The 15,759-nt window shown below is 36.8% G+C and overlaps 1 protein-coding gene across 2 annotated transcripts in view; it reads right to left on the minus strand.

The window, feature by feature from the left end:
• LOC106873839 (protein flightless-1 homolog) overlaps positions 1-15,759 on the minus strand; it is a 70,943-nt gene that overhangs the window by 8,198 nt on the left and 46,986 nt on the right. For both annotated transcript variants that reach the window (XM_014921353.2, XM_014921352.2), the window contains 7 exons: positions 14,717-14,800; positions 10,677-10,773; positions 8,904-9,093; positions 7,012-7,228; positions 5,656-5,693; positions 2,716-2,839; positions 907-996 (listed from right to left, as the gene is read on the minus strand). In XM_014921353.2, coding sequence (XP_014776839.1) covers positions 907-996; positions 2,716-2,839; positions 5,656-5,693; positions 7,012-7,228; positions 8,904-9,093; positions 10,677-10,773; positions 14,717-14,800 — 840 coding nt within the window. The remainder of the gene's footprint in view (positions 1-906; positions 997-2,715; positions 2,840-5,655; positions 5,694-7,011; positions 7,229-8,903; positions 9,094-10,676; positions 10,774-14,716; positions 14,801-15,759) is intronic.

Consider the following 15,759-nt stretch of genomic DNA (forward strand, 5'->3'; position numbering starts at 1 on the left):
GTGGCCGTTTTCGTGCGGGTGACACGTAAAAGCACCCACTACACTCTCTGAGTGGTTGGTGTTAGGAAGGGCATCCAGCTGTAGAAACTCTGCCAAATTAGATTGGAGCCTGGTGTTGCCATCCGGTTTCACCAGTCCTCAGTCAAATCGTCCAACCCATGCTAGCATGGAAAGCGGACGTTAAACGACGATGATGATGATGATATCAAGACAAGATAAATTTTTGTTGTTGTAAACTCTTAGCCTTTTCCTTTTCCATTGTGTAAATAGATTGAGTCATATATGATTATTGTAAATGCTGGTACTGGATGGAAAGGCTGTTTTCCAGAATTGGAATTTACATTCCATCATATCTATATATTTTATACACAAGTGAATTAGAGTCATTAATACTTTATGATCAGCATATAATCAGCCTTACTGATTTCAGGGTAAGGGAATGGATTGTGACATTCATTTATTTCCAAAGTGGAGTAGTATTCAGTAGAGCAACTGAAATTGTTGCACTTAGTTACTGAACTTAAGTTATAGACTCAGTTAACTCTTTTGGTTAATCAACAAACTGAGACTACCCTTGATTCTGTGACACAAGGGTTATGTTTAAAGTGATCTAATTTAAAATTTTCCACTAAAGTCTTATGTTAATTTGTTATAAATACCAGATTAATAATGGAAGTTATTTTACTAAGTTCTTCATTATTTCCAAAATTAATTGAAGCAGGGGGAGTGTAAGGTTAAATAAGAATTTATCACCTAATTTATGAAACTACTTGTGTGTGTGAGAGAGAGAGAGATAGAGAGAGAGAGAAAGAGAGAGAGAGAGAGAGAGAGAGAGAGAGAGAGAGCAATTACAAAACATTTCCGATTCAAAGTAGAATATTAAAATAAAAATATTCAGATACTAACTCTTTCATAAGGTTTGCGACCTCCAATGCCAACCCAGAAGAAGTTTTCAGGCTCTTCTCCTTCATTAATCATTTGAATTGTAAAGTTTTCCTGCAACATAACAACATTAAACAAAGTCATTGAAGAACAATCTCCTCCCTCAAAGATATTCACCAATGTTATCACAGCCATAAAAGAGAGCTAGTGAAAATACACCTTAAGTTTTGTACTGTAAATTCTTCAAGTTAATTAGCAAGATAAGTATAAGCCTGAGGAAAATCACTTGCAGTTTGTACTGTGAATCCTTACAACACCAAGTATAGATTGTGCAAAATAGATTTTTCAGTGGTGTATAGATTGGCGTTGTATACAATTCCCTTATCTCTAGAATCTGATGCATTTCAGTTGTAAAATCTGATGACAATTTCCATCTGATATTTAAGGTGAAATATCATGTAAGTCATAAAATTCTGAGTTTCAATGATTTGGCATAGGTAAAATGGTTTTAGAGTTGAGGTGGTAAATAACATGGCTAATGTTGGTTTCTTCACTTTTTCTGTAACGAAACCTCAATTACTTACTGTACAACATTTCACAAACTCATCAAGCGATATTGTATCACACAGGCTGGCAAACTATTAGATGAAACTTGATGTTTGTTGTTAATGTTCATTGTTCCATGCTATAAGAATATATTATCAAGGCACTGTTTAATGCATTATCTGTTGCTAACCCTTACCTGTTTTACAAGAGAACTCTTACTTTATGTTTTGGAAGTCACAAAGCTAGTGGATGATTTGCTTACAGAAGAATTGACAATACTCTCAATTGTAGCTTAGCATATTTCTGGAGAAGTACAAATACAGACACACACACACACATAGAATGAGCTTTTTTCAATTTGTCTACCAAATCTACTCATAAAGCTTTGGTAATCATAGGGCTATAGCAGAAGACACTTGCTCAAGGTGTTACACAGTGGAACTGCATCTGGGACTAGGCGACAAATGTCTTCTACTATGTCCCAAAGCAAAACAAAGCCTTGTAAATGAATTTCATAGACAGAAACTGAAAAAAAGGTTGTTGTGTGCGTTTACATTTGTGCTTTACAAAAGTCGCTACAAGGTGGCAGTGTTGTCACTTCAGTCTACAAACTATCTGCTCACTTTGCACCTTCATAGATGTGATAGTAAATCCCTTACTTGACAAGCAGGTCAGGATTAATAACAAGAGGAGCATCTGACTGTAAAACAATGCCATAATAATATATTCATCTAACCAATGCAGGCACAGAAAAAGAAATGCAAAAGCAAACTAACTGGCACTCCGTCACTTATGACAATGTGAGTTCCAGTTGATCTGATCAACAGAACAGCTTGCTCGTGAGATTAACATGCAAGTGGCCGAGCACTCCACAGACATGCGTACTCCTTCACATACTTCTCAGAGAGATTCAGCATGACACAGTGTGACAAAGCTGGCCCCCTTGAAATACAGGTACTACTCATTTTTGCCAGCTGAGTGGACTGGAGCACCAAGAAATAAAGTGTTTTGCTCAAGGACACAAGACGCCGTTAGGAATTGAACTCGCAAGCTGAATACCTTAAGCACTAAGCCATGTGCAAACTAAAATAAAATAAACAGACACATGGGTGACTTGCATGGACTGTGGTGGTGCAAGTAAACAGTCACTAATTAAGATGAGCAGAGATAGATATTGCAGCAATTGAAGATAATACAAAGAATATGGATTCATATAATGGAAAAAAAAAAGGCAAATAACAAAGAACAAAAAGTAAAAACAAGCAAAAATCACCCAGATGCACTTACTTTGAACATATTGTAAGCATTTTGTTCAGCTAATCTTGCTTCTTCATGATCAGCTTTAGTCCCAATCCAAACATACACAATCCCTTGTAAATCTTCACTGGCAAATGGTACTTTTAGTATGTAACTGAAGAGAAAGAAACAAAATATTTCTAAATTGTGAAATATTTTCAATTTTTTGAATTACATTTTTTTTTCCAATCCACCATCATTGTAATAATTGTTTTCATGATTTCCTTTATGTTTCTATTCTCACTGCACCCACTGAAAACTAGATTTATAGCCAGAAGTGTTGTATAAACATATGGAGTAATTATGTTCACTGCTACAAGCATTTCATAGGCATTAAAATTAAGGAGAATAAAGTATATTTGCACTAACAGAACTGGTACTCTGTTGGTTAAAACAACAAGGGTTCCAGTTGATCTGATCAATGGAACAATCTGGTCATGAAATTAATGTGCAAGTAGTTGAGCACTACACAGACATGTGTACCCTTAACATAGTTCTCAGGGAGATTCAGTATGACACAGAGTGTGACAAGGCTGGCCCTTTGAAATACAGGTACTACTCATTTTTGCCAGCTGAGTGGACTGGAACAATGTGAAATAAAGTGTCATGCTCAAGGACACGTCGCCAGGAAATGAATTCATGACCTTACAATTGTTACCCTATTCATTAAGCCACATACCTACACTAACAGAGAGATATGTTTAAATGAACAAAATATCAATATCATTACATCCATTTTTCCTGCCAAGTTTTTATTGTACAAGCATTGACTGAAAAATAAAACAAAAAAAACTCTCTACTCCTTTTTAATTATAAATTTAGAAAAAAAAAAAAAGGACTAAGGACTTTTTTAATTAAAACACAATTTAAATTTTTTGAAATCAGAACATTAATGAATTGAAAAGCAGTGTTTTAAATTCAATTCTCAAAAAAAAAAAGAATAAAAAAAAGAATATCCCATGACCGTTCAGATAACTCCATCAACCAAAATGCTTACTAATTCATATTTGTTTTGAACTAATTATGCATTATCTTGAAGCTTAAGATTTCAATGATGTGATTGTTTATTTTCAGAATGACATTGTAGGATAGGTGCAAGAAGCTGGATGCAGCCAATTTGAACATAAAACAGAATATTTAGGCCTGACATGACTAGTTAAATCACTTCAGTCATTTTTGCTATACGTAAATTCATGGGACATAACCAACATTGACATTAATAGAGAGAAACTATGAATTTTTACCTTAATAAAAGGTAGTTTCATTGCTATCAATGTTGCTTTTATTTTCTGAATATTTCATTTCAATAAAACTTTCCTGTATTTAACAAGACAGTGATCCATACACTCTCTAATGTGAATATACTTATGAAGTATAAACAAATGTTTAATATACTGTATACAGGTGCTGGCATGAGTGTGTGGTTGAGAAGCTTACTTCCCAACCACATGGTTTTGGGTTTAGTTCCAGTGTGGCACCTTGGGCAAATGTCAACTACAGCCCCAGTTTGACAGAAGCCCTGTGAGTGGATTTGGTTGAGAAAAACTGAAAGAAGCCCTTCATATACATACATATGTGTGTGCACAAGTGCGTTTGTGCTTCTTCATCTTGACATCATGTAGAAGTTGTAAAGGAGTGTCACCATCATACAAGTGATATCATTTGTTTCCAATTTTCAATGAAAACATGGGGAAATGTCACCCTGATTGGAAACGAGTGAGGGTTAGCAACAGAAAAGGTATCTGGCCATAGAAAATATACCGAAATGAATTCTCTCACTATAATTTCTTTGCTCTTCGTTATATTCAATAACACAACATAAGGCAGCGAGCTGGCAGAAACATTAGCATGTTGGGCGAAATGCTTAGCGTTATTTCACATGTCTTTATGTTCTGAGTTCAAATTCCACTGAGGCTGACTTTACCTTTCATCCTTTCGAGGTCGATAAATTAAGCACCAATTGTGTTCTGTGGTTGATCTAATCGACTGGCACCCCTCCCCAAAAATTTCAGGCCTTCTGCCTCGAGTAGAAAAGAATAAGACAACTTTAACATTCATTTTTCATGATGGCAAGGGTTGGAGGGTTCAACCAGAGCTGACAAGTTGGAGAGCTGCACCACGTTCCAATTGTCTGTTTTGGAATGATTTCTATGGCTGGATGCCCTTCCTAACACCGACCAATGGGTGTTTTTAATGTGGCACAGGCTTGAGTGCTTTTACGTGACACTGACACAAGTGTTTTTTACATGGCACCAGCACAGAGCTTTTGGAAGCCAGTCCTCTTCATCAAGGGGAGTAGCTTTAAAACTTCTGCTATGGAGGACAGGTCTTCTTGAGCACAGCAAGGCACCACTTTAATCTTTCACCTTTAGTGCCCATGGTTTAACTTTTTAATGATTAGGGTGTTGGATGCATGATTGTAAAGTGTATGGTTTCAATTTCTAGAGAAAATGGTGTTTGGTTTTCTTGAACAAAACACCTCATATCACTCCAGTTCACCCAGTTGTAAATAAATACCAACAATAACTGGAGATCAACCCTGTGGCAAAGTGGCATCCCCTTCAGGGGAAGTATTGTATTCTTGGTTGCTTATATATATTGGTAACCAGGATGGACTATAGCCTAATTTGCCTGTAGGCTCATAACACAACAAAGACCTATGACTAATTATAATGATTTAAACTATGTTATACATAAGTTATCTAAAATGATCAATATAACTTACTTCTGGTCAGGCTGTCCCAAATGTGACCACACACTTGGGATATGAAAAAAAATGCTAATGTTTACTTCTTAGGCTTTAAAAAAAAATGTGGAAAGAAAGTGCATATTAGATACAAATAAATTCAGCAATCATTCAGCTTTTTTCCCCATTTTGTTTATCAAGAAGTAAGGTAAAGTGCAATCTATATTAGCATTTTTAGAACTTACCAGAAATGTGAATTTAGTAGAGAGGCATCTGGCTTGATCTGTACAAAAAATATAGAAAAAAGCTTTGAAATAAAAAAAAAAAACCCCTTTTTCATTGCTTGTAAATAATTAAGGGAGTTTGATATGCTTTTAATTTTTAATACTGAAAGAATTACAATTGCAACAAACGATCATGTTGTATTACACATTTTTTCTTGATACATATTGAGTTATGTCACGAGGATTCAGAAGGTTAACAATGTGCAAGTTATAATTTCAAATCTGTTGCAAGTAATTCATTGGCTCTCTAAACAGGATCAGCTCTGTGTAGCCAATTTCAACTAGCTGTTGGATAAGGTATAAACTATTTTGAAAATATATGCAATAGACAGGCACTGAATCCAATGGAAAAGCCATTTTACATCTGTTTAATGCAACAATTCAGAAGTAAGTACAACCTTCTCTTAGGTATATGGAAACATATCAAATTATTATACATTTATTAGACAATGAAATAGGCAAGCTGACAAAGCATAACTACTAAATCATACTTGGGAGTCTTAGAAGTTTTGTTGTGTATCAGGGTAACACCATTTATGCTACAAGAAGATTTGTTGGGTGTAAGAGCAACACCTTTATATATAAAGTTTTGTTGTGCAAAAGGGTAACCCACTTAATTTACATGCCTTAGTTCATATAACAGTCAGAAAAAATACGAAATAATATCTGCAATAGACTACCACCATTTGAGGGAAATGTATTCTTGTCTGCTTTGTGCAACGAAACCAGAGCTAAACACTATTTTCCAAGGACCTTTCAAGGTTGAGATGACATGTACTATTTACAACTTTAAACATGTCTAAATGAAACCAACATATGAATGAATGAATAACTATTCCTGATACTAAATAAAAAAGTGATGAAACTAACAATATAATTAAAACACTCATTTTGTATCTGAAAAAACAATTCTTGTATCATTCTTGGTGTAACGTTGACCTGCTGGACAATTGACCATATGGTTGGGAGTTCAAATGTAATACACTACTCTGTCTCAATTTGCCTGACTACAGGTAATATAAGGCCACTACATCATAGTTTACTGATTAGCAGTAAGAATGACATCCAGCTAAAAAAATAAAAACCACCACAACAAAATGCAAATGATTAATAACATGCAAAGTTGTATAGTTTAAGAAGGGATACAAAATAGTAGTTGTAGCAGAATTAATTATATAGTTTGCAGTTGAGCATCTTAACCATTCAGCCATTATGTCATGAAGAAACATTAAAGTTTTCAATATGATTAAAGCATGGTGACTGATGTGATTTATATTAAAAATAAGCTGTTAAAACAATAACAGCTCAATACTATACCTGTATGCAGCGAGTAGCTAGGGGGCTGCCATTGGCACGTAAATGGAACATCTCAACACCCCGTTTGACAGCTGGAGCACCAGGTAATTTTCGCTTGCCACTATGAATTACAAACTTGCGATGAAAGTGAGAGAGGAATTTCAGATTTTCTTGTTGTTGATGTGTACGCACAACTTCAAGTTTATCACCAAACAGACTTTCAAATTTCTTCTGTAAGCTGAAAATAAAATTAAATTAGAAATATTCACAAATTAAATATATTTAAAAAGTGACAATGGAACAATCTAAATTTAGCTTGTTGGTTGACATAAAGATCTAATAGACAGTTGCATTTTGTGGCAGAAGAAAAGAAAAGGTGGGAGAAGTGGGGAATGGCAAGCCATAGTTGAAGTTTCAAAAATCAATATAATACACTAGAATCTCTTTTTGCATAGAAACAGACATTTCTGAAAGGAGAGGCAGGAATACTTAATAAAATTGATCTCTGCAGCTTACTGATATTTATTCTGCTGATCCTGGGAAGAAGAAAGATGCAAATAGAAGTATTTAATGAAGTTCTTTCTCTCCCTCTCTCTCTCTCTCTCTTTCTCTCTAAAGAATAAAATTCTGCACCTTTTGCAATGACATCTGTGTTCTACAGGGATCTAGTCTTGCCCCCCCCCCACCATTATTTGATGTATACATTAATGAAATAGATGTCAATATGAAGCATTTTATTGTGTTAAAGTATACAGACAAAATTAAGCTGTACCTTGCAATAAAAAGAACAGATTCTAAACACTATAGATCTTTCCAGCAATCTGATCCAGACCACAATGCTGCAATGAATTAACAGCAGTAGACAAGTTCAGCAGTACACATTTTGGGATGAAAAACATGGAATTTACCAACTCCCTTCATGATACCAAAGAAGTCTGCTAGAAAATGTAGCCTAGGCATTATGGTCAACAAAGATCTACATTGAATGAACCACATTCCTAAAATCAAAAAGGCTGAGGTTGTTTTAACATCACTGAATAAGAACTTTGTCGGTTATACAGCAACTATCTATTTAACACTATATATGTCTATGGTACATCCACATTTACATTTTGCATCTCCAGTTTGGAAGTCCCATCTTATCCAGAATATTGCTCTATTGAATACTGTCCAGAGATGTGCAACACTGTCAGTCACATCATATCTTGAACATACTCACTGTCAGTCACATATCTTGAACATATTGCTTCCCAGTGCATTGATATACTAACACTTCAATGCCTAGCAGCTGGCTTGGTAGAAACTCACAAGATTATCCACCATCTTTCCAGCAACAACTTTGGCTTCTCTTTTTGAATTCAATACCTCCACCATTAGTGGACATGCTTATAAAATTAAGAAAAAACAGCACAGCACTTGTGACTTTCAGAAACACTTTTTCATGCTCAGAATTGTTGAAGCATGGAATAGACAACCTGCACAATTATGATACTGCATCCTTCAAAAATTCCATGCTTCCCCAAATTTGCCAACACTACTCTTGATCACTTTATGCCCTTTTGTTTTTTTATGGCTCTTTTACTGTTAACTTTTCAGTCTTTTTCATATAGTCTGTGTACTGTGTATATACTTTAGTCTTTGTACTGTGTATATACTTTAGTCTGTATACTGTGTATATACTTTAGTCTTTGTACTGTGTATATACTTTAGTCTGTGTACATACTTCTAGCTTTCATTGCTGTGTCATTACTTAACTCATGGTTGTTTTCTGCTCCCTCGTTTAATTTTCTTTGATGAGTTATGTACCCAAGCACTGCATACATTATTATTATCACTATCACTATTATTGCTATTATTTCAGTCTTAGTAACTCAAATGTAATATAAATAATGTTGACAATGATAAACACAAACCTGAAAGTAAAGGTAAGCCAACCCATGTTACTTGCATCTCTTCCCTGCCAAAAGTAGACAATGCATTTGAAGTCTTCCTCTGAAAGTTCAGCTTTACTTTCTTCATTGCCTTCTTCCTCATCTTCTGAATACTCCTCTGGTATCCAGTAGCGGCACAAGAAAACATAGCAGTCTTCACTGTAAAAATGACCTACAAACAAAATGAATCCAGAAAATAATAGTGGGCTTTTAACAAATCTCTGCTTTCATTTCTTACTTCTATAAATCCTTTGCACTTTAGTCAGAGACAGAAATTGTGATTCAAGTCCAACCACCTAGTTTTTCTATTTTTCAGTGCTTTAGGATTGGTGTCTGCTAGTGAATGTAGCCTGGGCATTATCGTCAATAATGATCAGCATTGGATAAACCACAATTCTAAAACTGTCAAACAGGCTGAAGGTTGTCTTAGCATTACTCAGTAAAACCTTAGTCAGCTACTCACTGGTGATCTATTTAATGCTATATATAGTTATGGTATCTCTCCACTTATAGTTTTCATCTCCAGCCTGAAACCCTTATCTTGTTCAGAATACTGATCTATTAGAAACTCTAGAGACACACAACCAGATCAATATCTTCTGTCAGTTACTTGCCATATCTTGAATGTATTGTTTCTCTGGGAATTGATACACTAAAGCTTTGATGTCTAGCAGCTGACTTAGAAGCCCACAAGATTATCCTTATCTTTCCAAAAGCTTTGGTCAACTATTTTCAATTCAGTATCTCTACTACCTGTCGATATGCTTATAAAATCAAAGAGCAGTGCAGTCCTATGACATTGGGGGCTGATAGGAGCTATTAAAAGAACATGATTTTCTTCATATACATTGCATCACTTCAGAGCAACCTGCCTGAAAGACAGGATGGTTGCAGCTGGAATACTGTTGATCATAAGTTTGTTCAATTGGGGCTAATCTGGGGTTGGTCAACAACAACCAACATGTAAATAGTTATCACAGATCTTGTCAATTGGTACAGTTGACAAACAATAATAAAAGTATTATTAGCCAAAAACAAAGAGAGAATGTAAATATAAACGTTTTCAGTCCAACTTGTTACAGACGAGTTTTCACACTACAATCATCATCATTTAATGCCTATATTCCATGCTGGCATGGGTTGGATGGTCTGATGGGTTGGAGAACTGCATTGTGCTCTAGTGTCTGCTTTTGCATGGTTTCTGCAACTGGATCTCTTACTAATGCTAACCCATTTACAGCATGTACTAGGTTCTTTGTGGCACCAGCACTAGTGAGGTCAGCATGCTGGCTATAAGATATAGATTCTCTTCAACTGACTAGAGACTCAGTAGAGAGGGAGGCTGCTTTATGCTGGGAGACGAGGAGTTAACATATAAAAAATAATGTCAAGAACAGAATGGATTTCTTACTGTAGAAGAGCCCTATGGCCACTCACCTTAAAGTAGAGTGGGAGTGGCTGGGGTGGTGAAGAGTAGCAGAATAGTAAAAATGATAGTAGACAGAGGAAGGATGAGAGAACATGAGAGAAAGAGAAACAATATGTGGTTGGGTAGGTTACAAAGAGTGTAAGAGAGGTGAGGCAAAGGTGGTGCATGAGGAAAGCATAAGACGTAAGGTGATGGAAGAGGAGTTATTTAAAAGATTATGGATTTCTGTATATTTCTATATTCTATTTGTGCTAGAATATTTTATCTGATGGATTTCTTTACGTAGAGAGTAAGAAATGACGAAAGATATAAAAAGAAAAATGTACCAAATTCTTCTTCAGGTAGACGGACAAATTTCTTTCCTTCTAACACAAAAGATTCCATTTGATCAAGGTCTTCATTCCACTCTTGAGATAATTGTTCCTTGTGAAAAATAGATGAAAGCAAATAGGTTTCATAAATGAAAATGATAATCACTGACTTAGGCAGACTGTAAAGTATTAGATATTTATAAGAGAGGAAAATGAGATGTTTCAATGCTCATAGTTAAAACTGACTAATTGCTTATTAAAGAAATAAAATAATAATTGGAATTAAGAACTGATGTGGTGTGGTTATTGGACATGATTCTTTATCATAATCATCCACGTCATTAAGTTTGTTTTCCATACTAGCATGGGTTAGACAGGTTTACATCTCTTCTCCATGTGGTATGCAATGGACTTGGCATATTTCCATATCTTAATGCCATGCAAACATGTCTATAACACTCAGCATTTTCAGTATTGACCTCAATTCTTCTTTGCAGGTCAATCTTTATGAAAGTATCATCATCATCATCATCGTTTAATGTCTACTTTCCATGCTAGCATGGGTTGGACAGTTTGACTGAGGGCTGGCCAGCCAGAAGGCTGCACCAGTCTCCAGTCTGATCTGGCAAAGTTTCTACAGCTGGATGCTTTTCCTAATGCCAACTACACCGAGAGTGTAGTGGGTGCTTTTTACATGCCACCAGCACAAGGGCCAGTCAGGCAGTACTGGCATCGGCCATGCTCAAATGGTGCTTTTTACATGCCACCTGCACAGGAGACAGTCCGGCGGCAATGGCAATGACCACGCTCAAATGGTGTTTTTTTTTTTTTTTACATGCCACCGGCATGGGAGCCTGTCAGTGGCCCTGGCAATGATCACACTCGAACGGTGCTTTTATTGTTCCACTGGCATGGATGCCAATCAGGCTGTACTGTCATCAGCCACGACAGTGATTTCATATTCCTCAACAGGTCTTTGCAAGCATAGTTTATTGTCCAATAATTGAAGGGTACTCTTAAATGGGCTGGTTATATAGCACTGGCATAGGCCACGGTTATGGTCTCTGTTGGCTTGCCGGGTCTTCTCAAGCACAGCATATCTCCAAAGGTCTCAGTCACTTGTCATTGCCTCGGTGAAGCCCAATTGTCGAAGGTCATGCTTCACCACCCAGGTCTTCCAAGGTCTACCTCTTCCACAGGATCCCTCAACTGCTAGGGTGTGACACTTTTTCACACAGCTGTCTTCATCTATTCACAACACATGACCATACCAGCACAGTTATCTCTCTTGCACACCACATCTGATAATTCTTATGTCCAACTTTTCTCTCAGGGCGCTTCCACTCTGTCATGTATGCTCACTGACATTACACATCCAGCGGAGCATACTGGCTTCATTCCTTGCAAGCTTACGCATGTCCTCAGCAGCGACGGCCCATGTTTCACTGTCCTGTAGCATAGCTGTTCGCACACGTATCATAGAGTCTACCTTTTACTCTGAGTGAGAGGCCCTTTGTCACCAGCAGAGGTAAGAGCTCTTTGAACTTTGCCCAGGCTATCCTTACTCTAGCAGCTACACTTTCAGAGCATCCACCCCTGCTACTGACCTGGTCACCTGGGTAATGAAAGCTATCAACTACTTGTAGATTTTCCCCACTGGACTGTGACGGAAGCTGTTCTCTGCACATTTTCAGTGTTTATTGCTCCACCTCTTATGTGTCCATAGCTTACACTGGGTACATCTTATGGAGTTTCTACCTACGCCTTTTCGACAGATCGAGCAGGGCCATCTACCTGAAGGGATTTGTGGTTTGTCTGCCTTCCTACTTATTAAGACTTTGGTTTTGCTAGGTTGACTCTAAGGCCCTTGATTCTAATCCTTGCTTCCACACCTGAAACTTCTCTAGTTCTCATAGTGACTCAGCAATTAGTGCAAGTTCATCACCATAGAGAAGCTCCCAGGGGCATCCTGTCTTGAATTCCTTTGTTATTGTCTGGAGGACTATGATGAATAAGAGGGGGCTAAGGACTGATCTTCGGTGGACCCCTACCCTTACCTGGAATTCTTCACTGTACTCATTGCCAACCCTCACCTTATTGACAGCATCCCTGTACATGGCTTGTACAGCTTTCACTAACAATTCATCTATCCCTAGTTTCTTCATTGACCACCAGATAAAAGATCAGGGGACCCTGTCAAAGGCTTTCTCTATGTCAACAAAAGCCAGGTACAAAGGTTTATCTTTGGCTAGGTATTTCTCCTGCTGCTGTCTTACCAGAAATACAGCATCAGTGGTGCTTTTCCCTGGCACAAACACAAACTGCATCTCATCTAGACTGACTCTCTCTCTAATTAGTTGGGCTATGACCCTCTCCGTGACTCTCATTACTTGATCCAACAACCTGATACCTCTGTAATTATTTGTATCTAATGCATCACCTTTACCTTTGTAGCAGTTGACTATGGTGCTGCTACACCAGTCATTGGGTATGACTATATGGCTAACTAGACTATAGCCAACACCACCAGATACTTTAAGCATCTCTGCGGTGATTTTTGATGGGCTGGGGGCTTTCCCTGTCTTCATACCCATAATTGCTTTATCTACCAAGGTACTGTCAATTTGGATAGCTAGTCCCTCTGTTGGGTCGACTTTCAGCAAATTCTCTTTCTCCCATTCATTATATTTGAGCGATAATTCGAATATAATTATTTACAATATGTATTTTGAATCCACTTTTCAATTTAAGGTCTTCTTTGATGTTTTAAAAATAGGATGAATCTATATTGAATTCATTTGTTTTGTTTATTTTGTTCATTGCATACCTAAGACCGTTATTTGAAACGACCAATGAAACAGATCCATGTTTTTTTAATTTATATTAGTTTTGATTGCATTGTCATTTCCCTCCCATTTTTAACAAAACTGTCCGATGAACGGGAACGTGAAACTCTGAGTAACAGCTTTTTGTTATATTTCTGCTGCTTTTAAATAAAGCATATATCTATATATATATATATATATATGAACAAAATGCAGCATATCAGGTATTGAAGCCATCTTCATCAAAATACACTGTAGATGGTCAAGTCATCTCTCACATATGATTGTATCAGAATTCTGAAGCAACTTCTCTTTGGCCAATTCTTAACAGGAAGATCAGTTGGAAGGCCATTCTTGCACTTCAAAGACAATCTGAAGTGATGCAACATTCCCTTTACTTCCTGGGAAAACAAAGCATCAGAATGCAGGATCTGGTGCAAGTCCTGCTTCTCCTCAGTTCAAAGATTTGAGCAAAGTCGACTCCAACATCAGGACCAACTTCGTGCAGCATGAAGGCACACTGGTAAAATGCTGCTCCTCTAAATGGAAACCTTACCTGTCATTGTGGTTTTGTGGCACAAGGCAAAGCAGGTCTTGCAGTCCACTCAAGAAGACACATAGTAAATGATTTACAAGCACTCAAGCAAACTGAATCCTCAACTTGTTCCATTTGCCAAAAGGTTTGAAGGCACCAGCAGACCTCAAGAGATACCCTCATTTGCCATTCACAACAAGAGAATCCATCATGTATATACATATATCTATGCATGTATGTGTGTGTCACTGTATTGACAAGATTATTGGATGTTGTTATACACCACAGACCATGCACTTCACATTATTGTAGTCTTCGAATAATATCACTTCGGATAGAATTAAATGAGGAGATGTGAATGGGTTTCTGTTATTTAATAAGTTTACAAAAAGAAAATTTTGTGAGTTTTTAAAGACAAAATTTGTTTACAAAATTTCAAACAAGTAACCATATCTGGTACAAATTATAAAATCATAATTCATAAAAATAAATTCAAAATTTTCTGTCAGTGATATAATATTTTGTCAAGAAGAGAAATAATGACTGACTGGTATGTAAAATGCAATTTCAATTGAACTAGTTTTATTGTACAATTTGTGAAAATAGGTTTCCTTGCTTTCTTCAAGGTACTAAAAACTATAAAAAAAAAGAAGAGTGGGGGGGAATGCTAAGAGAACTAATATTAGAATACTTACTGCTTCTTCAAGTGACATAGCAGGTTGTCGTGGAATAAACAGAGCAGATAAATCTGTTTTAATTTTGTCTCTTTCCATTATCACCTGAAAGAAATATAAATTCATGAAAGATGAATTCAGATACCTTTAACTAAACAGTGCTTGTAGAAAACTTTGGATTAAATATTACAACATTTGGTTTTAATGAGACTCAGGGTTGACTTTGGAAAAGAGTGTCTTGCCTTGGGACCTCAACTCTTAATGAAGTCAATGGCATATAGCATGACTAGGGCACTTTCAGACCTGGAAGAGCTGATTCCTCTCTAAGTTTGACTACAAGAACACAGAGATCCAGAACAATTACTGCAAAGCAATTTATTTGATGCTCAAATGATTGTCATAAAACTTTGGAAAAATTAATTGAATCTTCATCACATAAATGACTAACTTCTCAGGTACAATGAGAACTCAGCTAATACTGAGCAAATTTATGATCATTCTACCTCTTTAAGGGTACCCAGGAATACATTATCCAATGTATCTTTCCTTTTTCTTAATAGTAGGGTCTGATGTGAAGGATATTAGGGTGTTACATTAAGTAGTGAAGGCATGTAATGTGATTTCAATTCCTAGACTGGGCAGTGCATTGTATTCTTGAGCAAGACACATCATTTCACATTGCTTTGTGATCACTTCAACATCTGATATGTGGCACACTGTGCACCTGTACAGGCAATGTAGATTTGATGGAAGGAAAATGAAGCCAGTATTCTCCGATGGATGTGTAATGTCAGTGTGCATACTCGACAGTGTAAGTAATATGCAGTGCATGAGAAGACTCGGCAAACCAAGTGAGACTATAATGCGTGGTCTCTGCCAGGGGTGTAGCCAGCTCACTTATTCATACCTTAACTTCATCGGACACTAAACTCTGCTAGCGAAGACCTGTTGAGGCAATCGAAATTGAAATTGTAATTGAACCAAATTCAATGACTGGCACCTGTGCCAGTGGAGCACTAACAGCACCGTCCGAGCGTGATCATTGCCAGAGCAGCTGTCTGGCT

This window comes from Octopus bimaculoides, chromosome 7, assembly GCF_001194135.2.
Source record: "Octopus bimaculoides isolate UCB-OBI-ISO-001 chromosome 7, ASM119413v2, whole genome shotgun sequence".
NCBI lineage: Eukaryota > Metazoa > Mollusca > Cephalopoda > Octopoda > Octopodidae > Octopus > Octopus bimaculoides.